General features: G+C 40.8%; 1 protein-coding gene across 1 annotated transcript; it reads right to left on the reverse strand. All coding sequences in view use genetic code 11, as the record gives it.

Moving 5' to 3' along the window:
- Positions 1-8,971: 8,971 nt before the first annotated feature.
- On the reverse strand, positions 8,972-13,465 carry EGR_04845 (hypothetical protein; the record flags this gene model as incomplete). The annotated part of the gene is made up of 4 exons (XM_024494094.1): positions 8,972-9,057; positions 9,481-9,673; positions 12,948-13,108; positions 13,423-13,465. 4 exons carry the CDS (start codon positions 13,463-13,465, stop codon positions 8,972-8,974), a joined length of 483 nt encoding a protein of 160 aa, XP_024351483.1.
- Between the last annotated feature and the right edge of the window lie 450 nt (positions 13,466-13,915).

The following is a 13,915-nucleotide window of genomic DNA, read 5'->3' on the forward strand; positions in this document are numbered from 1 at the left end:
CTTCTCGCTGCACCCTCCTTCGTCTCCCAGAATTTTATATCCTTACTCTCTTTTCCTCCCTACCCTCACTGTCTCTTCTACGCGTGTAATATACAGGTCTCCACACAAAAAGAACCTCATAAGCATGAATACTGCAGTTTTATGGCTGCTTTGAAGTGAAGTTGGGGATGAATGGTGGGAGGTAATGCGGAGACGGTGGATAGGGAATGTGTTGAAGGGGTGCGGGTTGGAGGTTGCATAAAAGCGAACTTCTACCAAGCTACCTCAAACGGTCGGTGTCACCTTAACTCACCAAGAGACTCGATTAATGCATCGGTCTAGCCAATTTTAGCTGGCTATTTATCCTGGCCGTGTGTCCCTTTCTCAGTTGTTCTGTAGAACCTTTGAATGGAGGCGGAAGGGGGGAATTTCGGTAAGCACAACTTCTCGGTGGGCGAGTGATTGTTATCCGACCCTTGAGGAAGTTACAGTGAAACGTGATCAGAGCATATGAAGCGGCTCAGAAATATACATCGAATGCCTTGAAGATCCTTTCTGAATAAAAAGAAGGACGGATTTCAATTGCTAATTAATAATCATTCTGCTGAATAGCACGAGAAGACAAGATGACTAATAGAAATCTCAAATGACATCAAACTAGATATGATTTGACAGGCCATGTCAGTAGAGCTGGAGTATTTGCAAGGCTTGTCAAAATTAATGCATTGATGAAAATAAAACTGATGATTAGACAGACTGCCTTCCAAAAATAGACTCGCTCAGCCCCCACAAAATCTACTTTTTACTCAAAACAGAAATAATAAGGTTTCTTGATTAGAGAACATAGAAAAAACGACGAAAAAGCGCTAGCGATGGGTTTCATGTTGAATAGGAGGGGATTTTTTTTAATACAAAGATGAATTGGAAGCAATGAGGCTATGAAGTCGTCTGCTTTATGGAAAAAATTACGTTTTTACCATAATTGGGAGAGCAATGTGTTATCCAAATGGCACCTAACCACTTGGTGCTCTGCATAGAGCCCATAGGGGCTTTTGGTGACTTTCGGGAAGTTAACTAGGGTGTCTCGATGTCTCCGCATTGCCTTTTCGATTTTCAGCGTCGCCTTGAATTGGAAGTAAGGAGGCACAAGATATGTGGGTTACCTCAAGCCCCTCGTGTATCCTTTTTTCAGGAAGAAATAGTGAAAAAAAGCAAGTCTACTAAGAGCGGATAAGGATGAGTTCATAATTTCCACTACTTCATTAACAACACGATAATTTATCCTTGGACATGGTAAAAACAAGAGGTTCTAAAACCATTCATAAAATTCCATCAAATCAAATACATTTTTTGATGGAACAGATTTTCAAGGACAGCTATTGATTTTAAGGGTTACTGTTGTTATGCAAAGTGTATTGCCTTGATATAACAATAGGTGGACTTGAGTATTTTGATTTTCCCAATTTGGAGCGCTAACAGCCACTTCGTAGCAAAAAAAAGTCGTAGTACCATGCCAGAAAATGTATTTGCGATGTACAGAGAGGCTGAGAGGCCACCGGCATGTTCTGGTGGTAGGGCAGAAGTGCACTGGCGGAGAGTTAAGTGCCCAAGTAACCAAAACCGAGAATTCAACAAACAACCAAAGCATTTCACAGCCCTTCTCCTGTTTTGAACTTCGACATGGGCTCTTCCCTTGTTCAATCTCTTGCGCCGGCCATCAAAAAAGTGTCGGAGCTGTAAGAAAAACTCTCACGAGCCAACCACACAAGTCGTCGAATTGGGTTTCGTGTCTCTTCCTGCTTGCCACTCTGTTCTCACTTCAGTGCTTTAATCTGGATTCCCTCCAGACGGTAAGGTGCAGGAAGCGGCGTCACGTGTTCATTTAATTGGCATCTTCATCTAGGTACTGCAGACACCTCTGTAGCGGACATTTCCAGGTGTTCCGCGGTTTGTGTTAATAGTACTCCTGCAGAACACGGGACTGGGGTGGTTTCAGAGGGTGATGTCAATTTCCACCTTTTTTGTCAGGGGTCGTCACTACTTCTCTCATCCGCAGCGTATGATCTTCCGTCACTTTAAGGGTTAGCATTCAGTAATAGAAATCAGGATGGTTGGCCTTTGGGCTCGAGCTCGCTTTCCGTTGCCATTAACGTAGTGTCCCAAATCTTCCATGAAGAAGAAAGAGGTTCGACAATAGGGCGGAATATGTATTGTTGATGGAGAGAAGGGCTGAAGGTTACTGTCATGACCTGGAGGCCACGCTACCAGCAAGGTACAATGGTGGAGCCTTAAAGGCTGGCAAAACCAAAGCAATATCCCCGTTTTAAACGAAGTAATACTTTAGAAGCATCAAAGATAACTTATAAAGGGGAAATTAGGTGTTCTTAAGGAAGCAAGCTGCTTTCTTCCCCCATTGCGGAAACCATTCATTAACTAAATAGTTAAATATTACTTTCAAACCCTAACCAGCGTTTGCAATGTTGCTGCAAATTAAAAAGTCCACGTAGGAAGCGTAAAACCCCGTCCTTCTGTGAGATAATGTTAGGAGCAAATGCATTTGCAAGAGAATGTCCCAAGTGAATTAGCAAGCATTACGTGAATGAGGTATTTTGGAGGTCGGCAGCGGAGTCAGATGACCTTTGGGAAGATAGATGGACTCAATTCTAGCTAGTCTCCATTTAATCCATTTTGATGGCAGATCTGGCGAAAAAATGAAACATTATTCCTTAAAAATTTGACTCCAACTTTTCAAACTGAGCATACGGTAAACGGAAAGGTGGGCAGCAAAGTGCGACTCTGGACTTTAAAATCGTTCCAGTGGAGTTGATATGCCGAGAGGGTAAATACCCGCCCTCGCAGCTCCCTTCTGTTTATTTCAGTTAGAGCCTTTTATGGTGAAAAAAAAACAACAAAATGCCTTTTTTTTGGGAAAAACAACCATGGAGAGTGTTGGTCGAGTAATAAATGCTTGCACATTTAAAAGGGCGATTTTGACGTCAGGAACTATTTTGGTCGCCGAAAATGAGGGTAGGGAGTGAAGGTGAATTTTAAACCTCCGCACTAATAAATATCCTGCCGCGTAGGAAAGCATAGACCTTGATGGAAATTTTATTCACAGTATACATTTATTCTGCTCAAAATTTTGTTGGAAATCGTAGATTTTTACATCCAAATACTTTTGGTACCAATCTCACACACATTAATTTATCTATCCCGTATCCATCTCGTATCCACCCTGTATCTATCTCTCCATCATTTGTTTGTACATGCATTCGGGCTTGTTCCCTTCCTTACTCCTCCTCCCCTCTATGCTCAAATGAGGATTTTAATTTACGTTTCGTGGTCTCATCTAACCATGATCTATTAGTAAAGCGTTCATCCTGCCATTTAGGTGTGTAATTTGTGATTCGACGAACGGTCTCAGTTAAAAGAGAAGAGAGGAGGAGAAATAAGCGATGCGTGAAAGGGAAACCGCACGTATGATTTTGAATTTTAAATTAGATATATGTAGCGAAGTTGACGTTCAACGGGTGGGTGACGCATATCCAAATATTTTGGACTAAAAGTAATCTTGTAACACTATGCAGAGCTCCTTTCGCAATGAAAACGGAAAATAAAATAAACAAACAACCACCATAATTATAATTTTCCATTTGAATAATATCCAACAGTCTAGGAAGCTTGCCCGAACAGCTTGCAGTAATTTGAGGATGCTCTTAATTACCCTCTCGTAATAAGTTGGTTGGAATTAATGTGATTGGAGACTCTCTGCCTGACAAACTGCGTTTATTTTAAAACTTCTCGTATGTTTTCTTATGTGACATTTGGAGAAGGTGCAATAGCGTAACTGCCAGAAAATTTTGTCGGAATTGTTTGCAACCCTAGAAAAAACATACAACATCACGAGGTGCTATAGGTTTCCAATTGGAATCCGAAGTTCTGCCCTTGAGCTTCCCTCTCCGGAATACTCCGGAAAAGTTCACATTCATTTCTTTCGCTTGCTTTCATCAGATTGGCCAGTATCTCGCGCTAATATACTCAATCTTTGCTAATACCCTACTTATTCTCAAGGTCAAATAAAAGGGCATAAATATGCTAGATTTAGGGCCATAGAGAACCTTAGGGACGGAAGAGTGGCGCGTACTTATGGTAGGGTCACAATCCTTCCTATACTCGGATGTACAGCGGGTGATGGAGCAGCAGCCTCTGTCTTTTAGTTTTTGCCCTCTTAATCCTTTTTATGGTGGAAACGATAGTGTCCGTGCTCATGCACATTCTAACATCGCACATGGGTAGCAGTTGGTAAAAGAATCCGTCAAAGATAGATGACTTGTCAGGGTCACGAAAACAGTATCGGCAGGCTACGTCGAGATTAACACGTCAAGAACAGCTTTCAGCCATGGTTACCATTTGCGATGAAACCGTTTGTCAAAACGGATGTCGCATGCAGTAAGAGAAGATAATAAACTTGAAAGATCAGAATTCGTTTCACCACCCTTTATTGCGCACTATAAAAATGCACCGTTTTTGGATTGTTTACCGAAGTACTACTTATTTGATGACGTGTCGTATCTGGTAGGCGAACAACCACACCACTGATTACCCTACAATTCTAAGCCACACACCACTTCATTCCTAAAAGACCATGCCTGATTGAGTTTTTGCTTACAGAAAGCTGCTCAATTCCTCAGAAACAACCAGAATCAGCCAATCAGGAGAGAGTCTCATTGCCACAAGACTACAAAAACTCACATTTCCTACCAAAAACTAACCATTCAGAAGATTTGTGCTTCAAATTGAAATGGTAGACACAAGCTTATTCTTAATTTCTGGAATCCCCTTATATTCCTCGATACGATTATCAGTTCTTTTGGCATAAAAATGGACAAAAGTAATAGAAACGCGTAATACAATGGCGGTTTATCCGTTGGTATTGGTGAGTTGCCACTTTTGTACTTCGAGTAAGCCTTGTTGTACCTCGCTGGGTGGGCTGGCCTTCGGGCCATGCCAGTAGCCCAGACACCTTCTATGTGCTGAATATGTATATTCTGCCCGAGTATTGTGTCTTCTTTCGTCTTTAGGGAATTTCAGGAAGCTAAAAATGAAATAGGGACAGTGGTGGATGGTTTTGGTTAGTGAGAAAAGGTTTGACAAGGATGAAATCTGCAGCAAGCTTATGCCTCATCGGGGAGGAAACGCCGATTTGCTTAGCAGGTATTTCAGAGAACAAGAGATTTAATGAGGCATTGTTTATTTTAAAATTCCATTAACTTACCCATTTACTTGATCATTTGCAGGGAGTCATCCCTTATTACACTTTACATGATAAATTATGGAAGCGCAAAAGCTCAAGCACTTAGCAGTTTTATGTAACTAATCATCAGTTTATTTGGTAAAATAATCGGAATAACTCAAATCATATTTAAAACTTGCCCAAATTTTGGTTTAAAAACTTCTCTCTTCTGATTATGAAAAAGGCTTTCTTATGTTCGATGTTTTTGTAAATAATGCTAATAAACGCGCAGTTGTTTTAAAAAAGCTAGCAGACAACCTTGACTGAACACAAAACACTCATTTGTGCTCTTTTTTAAATGAGAAAAGTGGTTTGGCCTACGAAGCGATTAAGGGATAAAAGGTTACTGTCGACCGGGCCATTATAATCCCTCAGTATATTCCAAAACAGCCAGTATGACACTTTTTAGACAAAATCGCACTTTCTTGAGGCAACGTGTTGCCTTTCAGTAGCACAGCGAAACATTGTAGACGTGTCACATAAGTGCTTATTTTATCTTAAATTACATTGACAAGTAGCATTTGACCGACGGCTATATTAAACACGTAACCATTCCCACTGACAGGTTTACTAAGTGCTATGTAGAGTAAGGCAAGCTATTTCACATTTTCAGGGGAATATCAGTAGCAACAACTAACGTTTTAAATTTTCAGTTAGAATAAATGTAATTGTTTTTTTCACCAGCCATCATAGCGATACTAGCCGGCCCGGAGGACGTGACGAGACATGATGACGGTGTTAAAGACGGCCTATGATTACCACACAATGGTGCCAGTAAATGTAAACCAAGGAGACGGAAAAGTCTGTGTAGCTATGTGCACGGCTAAAATATAAGCCAGATTACTACAGAGAAATGTCTATTATTTACTAGTAGGAAACGGTTTTTATTAAAGTCAACTTATGCTGCAGTTTGCTATTTTTTAAACAAAAAAGGAGATGATTAAACTCGCCTCCTTACCTACTAAACTTCATTCAAAGGCTCGAAACGACAAATTTATCACATTTGCTTAAGTTAAGCTATTCTTTAAACTTCTCATTACCCAAATTTGAAGCGTTCATTGCTTAATGTAGGGATTTCTTGATAATACCTTAAAACCTGCCCAACAAGCTTAAGCATTGTCTTTTGCTTGATGATACCTGTGCTTCTCCTAATCCCAGACGTACTAAAGATTTGTAAGATACTTCGGAGATAAAACGTTACCACGGCCAAAGCAATTTGCCGTGATAGGTCAAGTTGCGTACATGGTGGGTGGAGTTGATGGTAGGAGTTGGGGTTCAAGCGGTACTGGGGCTTTTTATTTCAGGGATATAAAGCGGCACCAAGTCACCTGTATATGGCTTATGGCCACAAGTTGCAATCTAAAATTTTTTCCTAAAAATAGCAAACACAAGATAATTGGTGAGCATGGCCGTGGGTGAGGCTTTAGATGAGGTCTATTCTTCACTTCAACCCTACAAAATTTAGTCAAAATTTATAGAAGAAAATTGCGTTTATTCCTGGTGAATAGCAGAGAGAGAGGCAAATTTATCATACTTTGCCACACATTTGAAAGATAAATTTTTGCTCTAAGGAAATTCTTCCGAGACGGCTATGACAATATCATTTATCTAGGCAAAGAATACTTGTGCCTATTATCACGCCTTCTGTCAGTGAAAATGTTGACTCGTTCAATTATTACCTAAGAATCACACCACCAGTTGGATTCCATGTTTGAAAGTGTCCCTTACAAAATCCACGAAAGCAACTTATGCAAATGACCTATAATGGATGAGATTATCTTTATGTTCCATTAAATTTCCTTTTTCTCTTTCTTATTTTACTGAGGTGCTGATTACCAAGTAGTGAAAAGGAATTATGTTGGTTCAAGCTGCTTGTTCGGCTACCACGGCTTTTTAGTCTCCTCGGGTCTTTGTCATCATACACTGATGTCATTTCTGTTGACAACCTACCATCCCTTCTGTACATTCTGTTTAAAATTATGCGCTTCTAGGGAGAGCCCTTACTAAGTTAACCTCACTGGTTCCAAAATATGCTGAGAGTACCCAAGAAAGGATATTTAAAAAGCTTAATATGAGCAATGCACTATAAATACAGAAAAGAGAGCGATAAAGAGTACAGAGGAAATGCTACGAAAGTGGGAAGTCAACTTAATAACTACCTTGAGTCGTCCGGAAACCTAAAACACAGTCTAACACAAACTGAATATCCAAAATGGGTCCAGACTCACCATTTATGACTTGCATAGTCAGGTTTGTCACCCCTTCTGGCAAAGACATTTGCCATAACTACTTCTGCTTCACAATGCCGTAAATTTTGCAACCTCTTTACATCCCGTAGCCTGAAGGTATAGTTTTAATAGGTTAATTGTTTGTTTAAAGCTCGATTTTGTCAGCGCGGACACTTAGGGGTCTGCTGTTGCACCTCCGCCGGGCTGACTAACCTCCGATCCATGGCAGCAGCCTTCAAGCCCTTCCGCCCAAGTACTATACCTTTTGTCTTCGGAAAAGTCTCTGAGTGCTGCATAATTGTTTATTTCCTTCATTTTTCGTAGCATTTGACAGATGTTTAGTCCCAAAAAGCTTCTATTTCTTTCATCCACACAGGAGAAAAGTTGGACATTTGGAATCATACGTCAAATGATGTAAGGAGAGCTATTTTTAAATGACGGTTTGTAAAATAAATCTTTTTTTTCTGAATAATTATTGCCTTTACATTATCAAACGGTTGGCTGCAAAGTGCCTACTGAAATGCGGTTATAAGCGACCAGACAGGTTTTTGTGTTAGGTACATAAACGAACAGCTACTTAACGTTTAGCATTGTTGCAGTTTCTGAGACAGAATTTGACGGTTTACGACTGAATCTGTCGATAATGATAACTACTATTACTTATCATAACTTCTGTACACCACTGAGGAGCAAGGATTTTTGCGAAAAAAATGTTACAATAGAGTGGTTAAAATGTCCACTGTATCAACAGCCAATCTCACCTCTGATTTCGCCTGGTTTGAAAAGGGCAATTGAAAATTCTCTGGGGAAGGTGATTCACCCTTACTCCTTGTTAAATTCCTCCCCTCTCCCTCAAACCCCTCACTTGACAAGGACCATTTGTCAAATAGCAGGAAAGTACAAACAAGCCTAGATCAAACATCAAAATCACGAATTGGGCTTTGGAATTAGGAAGGATGGAGAGGACTACTATAGATTAGCAAAAGGTCATAGTTAAAGGCGCCAATTTAGCTCACAAGGTAAATATTTTAATTCCACGTACCATGGAGGTTGCAGCTTGACAGGTGTCAAAGTCATGATACCTGCCTTTCAGAAAGTGGCAACACTCTCGCAAAGCTTGAAGCCCTGGTCATTTAAAAGGGTAGAAGAACACGAATAAGCAACCATCAATCAACACTTGATTTTGGTAAACTGTGCTGTCACAGCAATCAATTCCCAGAGGAAGTAAAAGTAGCAATTTTAGCTTTTGGTGCAACTCTATTATTATGACTGAATTAAATAATATGTGTTGGAGTAATTTGTGAACAGATCCGTTAAACATAATGGAGGGTATAGAGTTGGGTTAATTATTATAGCTCCTTTGTACTGTCGAGGTCTAAGGTATTCGACAGTGTTCCCTCCAATCTATGGTACCAATCTGATCAACAACTACTCTCACCTCTGCTAATATACACCTGACTTAGGTTTCACTTCATCTCTTAAGAGAAAGTGCAGACCAGTGACATTGAAGAGAGCTGGAGAAGGTTGAGACCACGGATTGAAGATTTAAGTCCCAAACTGGGGGTTAAAGGGAGAGAGAAGCAGGAAGTTTTTGAAGGGTATGTGGAAGGGTGGATGGATGTTCAGGTAGCACGGTCCACACATCTGGTTGCATTACATTGGTCCATCTCTAAAGTTTATAATCTATTCTACTGTCAGATTGCCCTAATATCCGTTTTTGACTTTACCAAGGCAACAGTAATAAATTAAAAACTTCATTAGTAAGTTTCATTTATTTATTTTCGCATGCAATTGGTTGGTTTACCGTAAATCCCTTATGCGTCAATTAAATGAGGAGCTCTACGATTTATAATGGCCCTAGCCTAGAACGACTTCAAGCATTAATTCCGCCTCCTGTTTGAATCGCGCCTCTCTTGAGTCATCACCTCTCCTTCCATCCTCCTTAGCAAAGATAAATCGTCAAGTCGAAAAAGTACTTACCGGAGTGGAAGATGTGGAGTTCGGAATAAAAGGGTCGAAGTGGGTGAGGGGTGGAGGAGGCCACAGGATCGAACATCAAAGTCCCGACAAAAGTGCCAAGACGAGGAGGCAGGGAGGGAAGGTGGGTGAGTGGGTTGGAGGATATCGAGCGACATCTGGTAGGCTTAGTCGACACGACGTCAAAATAGGCCTGCTTGAAGATTGTCGCAATATGGGTGGGGAGAATGTCTTCTCTCTCTCCACTCTGTGGTGTATCCTGGACTTGCCTTCGATTCAACCAGGTCTTATGCCTCCTTTTAGATTAATCATAAGTTGGAAGTTACCTCTTGATTCTTTAAAACTTATATTCGCACAATGAGGCATCCTTCACTCCTCATAAAGATGCAAACATTTACTCTTTGCAAGGAACAAGAAACCTTTACTTACAAATGGTCTCCTGTGATTGTTCCATTAAAAGAACTGCCTCTGAAAGAATAAATCAGGTTTGTAATTTCTTCCATTAGTGGACCTAAATACATGACTGTCAAAAGCCGTTCAAGTCTCAATGGACACAATTCGAGGGTTTTTGGCCTCCACAATGTCTCCATTGTCTGCAATAAACAATGAAGTCTTCACCGCTGCATCTCTCCTCCCTTACAACTTTAAGAAAAAGTTGATTTTGCAATCACCTCGCAATTTAAGATGCCAAATTTTTCCCTTTTCTTTTCCATAATGTCATTTTTCGTAGTCGTATTTTATTTTCTTTAAGCCATTTTATAGCCCTCCTCCATTGTTCTACATTCCCATCCTTTTGATTAACTTAACGGTTTTAAATCATACCCCTTCCCATTAGTAGAAGTACAAGCCCTTAAGGTGAGGAAAAAATGTGAATTTTTAAAGAATCGCTGGACCTTTTCGATTAAAGCAGTGCCTGAAAATCCTGCAGCTCCAGTTGGGGATAAATCCGGGCTTGTTTAAACAGACAGCCGTTTTTTTAGTTCACGCACAAAATTAAACTAACAATTTCAACTTAGCCATGTGAAAAAGTTGTGAGGGACGTCCGGTTTTAAACGGCAAAGTTTTTTGGACTTCCGTGTCTGAAACGGCATGCTACAGCAGGACGAGGATGCTGGGTAGTTGCCAGTGTTGTGTGCTGCTACTATCAGCTGTCACGTATGTCAGGGGCCAATTAAGGCACCCCTTGCCAAGTTGACTGGTCGTGGTCATAACTCATGCCTGAATAAGCGTTGAGTCATGAAGTGTCACGTGAATGAAGGCTTAAAATAGACTAAAACGCACAAACTCAGCTACAGGGCATTAAGGTAGCCGAATGGTCCTAATAAATCAAAGACAGGTGTAGGTCTGGACGCTAGTGGTAATACAGGCCGCTGTGATTAAGTTGCCTTTATAGTCATTAATGCGGAAAGCCTGCCTGATCTCGGATGCCTGATCAAGGCGTAACCCATACCGGTTTTGCTGAAGATCCTAGTCGTCTACAGTGATGGTTAAGATAACAGAATCCTCCCAAGAATATCTCCCACTTGGAGAGGTTGGAGCACTTTGGATTCCAGGGCACTATTGATAGGGGAGTAAGAGGATTTCAGTCCTTGATGTTTCAGTCCTACTGACAAAACTCCATAATCAAGCATTCCGCGGTATTAGTAAATGCGTATGGTAGAGAGCTAGGGCAAACCGCAAAAGCGATTCCCACTGTTTTCTTTTATCAGCTCAAAAATTCTCATCTTGCTGTCACTTATTCAAAAATATCCATCTGAAGAAACAAGAAGTCATGGTTTTAAGGGTCATAATTTGCAAAGTTTTAAAAATTAAGATGAGAAACTTTCAAAGCTAAAATGCTTAATCGATCCTAGTATTTAGTTTTATAGAATTCTGCCATTTAATCTGTTGAGCTTCGGGCCACAGCTGCTGCTCCCCAACCGTTCTTTACGTCAGCCATGCATTTTCTACCCTAGTATTATGGCCTCCTTCGACTTCAGAAAGGACCCTAGGTACCTTAATGTGACTGGAGAAGAGCATGTGCTGTGGATGGGAGAATCGTTGACCACGCCTAACGGGAAGGTTGAAAATGACGTCTACCTTTGGCAATTACATCAGTCCCGTGTTCTGAAAGAATACTATTAACAACTGAAGTGACGCAAGGCGTGGTTGTAAACTACCTAGAAAAATTCATCGGGGAGCTTTCCACGGTATCGCTATGAAGGTGTCGGATAAGTGGACACGCGATAATCCTCCACCTCTCTACTAACTGGATGGAACCCAGAGAGATAGGGCTGGGCAGAAGTGAAGTGAGAGCAAAGTGGCCAGGCGGAACAGAGGCAAAACCCCAACCCTTAAAACTGTATCAAACCCTGTTTTTATTGAATGACCGCATTTAGGTCAGTGTTCTTACCACTGGCGATGGACTACGTGATGGCCTGCTCATCCACCCTTCCTTAATCCAGCTTCCAAACAGGGAAGAACTCCAGATCCAGTGGGACTGCAAAGATGGATTAAATACATCGCAGTCAAGTTTCCTCTCAGTTTCACGCAATTTGGGTGACTGGCGCGGTTAGTTTGTGGGTAGTTTTAGTTCTTGCAGCACTGACTAAGGTGAGATTTGCCATGCAATACTTCATCTGTATTAACCACCTTTTTAGATCGGAGGTCACTAAGGTCTCCGCAGTTTCTACTCTCTCAGACTGGCATAGCCCCCGGGCAATATCAGTGAAGAACGGGGGTGCTGAACTACATTTAATTGCATTTTAAAACAAATTATCTATTCCACACGTCTTGTTGTTAAAGCAAATCCTGAAGAAAACTAATTGTAAAGTAAAACCCTATTGTTGAAGGGAGATTGCCAGCTGTAACAAGTTTTACCTATTTTTTAAATCCAAAAGCATTTAATCAGGTAACCCAATATCAGTATTTACTTTACAGCTTCTTTTATGCGTTTTGTATATCACATATTGCTGTCATTTAGGCTAAATTACTACATAATTTTATGATGATTGGTCTTGACTAAGTACTAAGCTAATTGTAACGAAACGTCCCTCAACTCAGAGCTAAGTATTTTTCCTTTAATTAATATCACGGACGATTAATTTGGTCTACTTTACACATAATTTGTTAATACGAGTTACTTGAAGACGTGTAGCGCCTTGAAACCTCTCAGAAGATGAAAGAAGACACAATGGTAGGATGGAAAATTTATTGCCACCGTACAGGGGGACTGAGGCGTTACTGGCATGGCCCATAGATCAGACCGCCTAGCGGAAGTACAAAGTCGAAGCCCTCAATATCCGCGTTACCAAAACGAAGAGTTGAACAGGTAACCGAAGTAGCACAGCAAATCCTCGAACAATGTTTACCCACCCAAAATATAATGTATAAATGCGTAAACTTGGTTATCTTTGTCAACCAAAATTAGGCAATTGTCTTCTTGTTGTGTAAAAATAAAACAATGCTTTTAAGTCTACATTTAGCTTTACACGTTTGACAATCCTAGCAGGTTCTGTCACCATCCGGGCGGTGTGGATGTCTGACGTTGTATCCCTGTCCGAAAGGACGTCAAATCCGATTTGGCGACTACTCACAACAGCGAGGTTATAGAGGCCACGTCCACTTCTGGCGGTCAATTCACCCCCGCGTTCTACAAGAAGACCGTTGCATACTGAAGTGAAACCAGACTGAGACAATTAGAAACCTCTCATCGCAGGTACGTTACAATATTCATGTGACTAGAGGTGAATTACGTAAACAACGGACACCGCCTCCACATTCCCAGTGATTAATTAAAATGTCAAGGGCTTTACTCTAAACAATGCGTAGGAAGAAAAATGTTTCTATGAATAGTAATTGGTACTTGAAATGTGTTAGTTTTAGAGTAATGCAGTGGATAGAGAAATATAAAGTAGACAAGTCGTCACAATGCAGTCTACAAGAAGGTGTAAACCGCGGAATCACCTCGTTCCTGACTTGTGGGTGGCTTCCAAAGGGCCAACACCATTTCGATTCTGGAGAAAAAGCGTAACCATGGTGGATGCTGGCGACGACATTCTAAAGGCAGAACTATGTAGTAAAACAAGGCTTTTGAAGTCCTCGGAAATCCCACCATTGTCTTCACGGGATAGACTCTTGTTCATGACTATAGCTATCCAGCCTTCCCCCTTCTCACACTCCGCCATGCCTTACTACATGTTCAGTTCCGACTCGGGGTGCCACAGTACCTACATTTAAGGGGATCCATAATAACAAGCTGTAGTGCAAAATCCAACTTAAAAGTAATGGAAATAGAAGAATTTTAAGGTGGTTTTGTCGTTTGCCTTTACATTAAAGGAAGTTTTTAGGAGAAAAATGTGGTAAGATTTCATTTTTCGGTTGAGACTCCAATACCTGCCTTGACATCATTAACCAAAAGTTATAAAAAGATATGGTACAAAAATAGAACCGATTACAT

Source organism: Echinococcus granulosus (assembly GCF_000524195.1).
Source record: "Echinococcus granulosus chromosome Unknown EG_S00032, whole genome shotgun sequence".
Lineage (NCBI taxonomy): Eukaryota > Metazoa > Platyhelminthes > Cestoda > Cyclophyllidea > Taeniidae > Echinococcus > Echinococcus granulosus.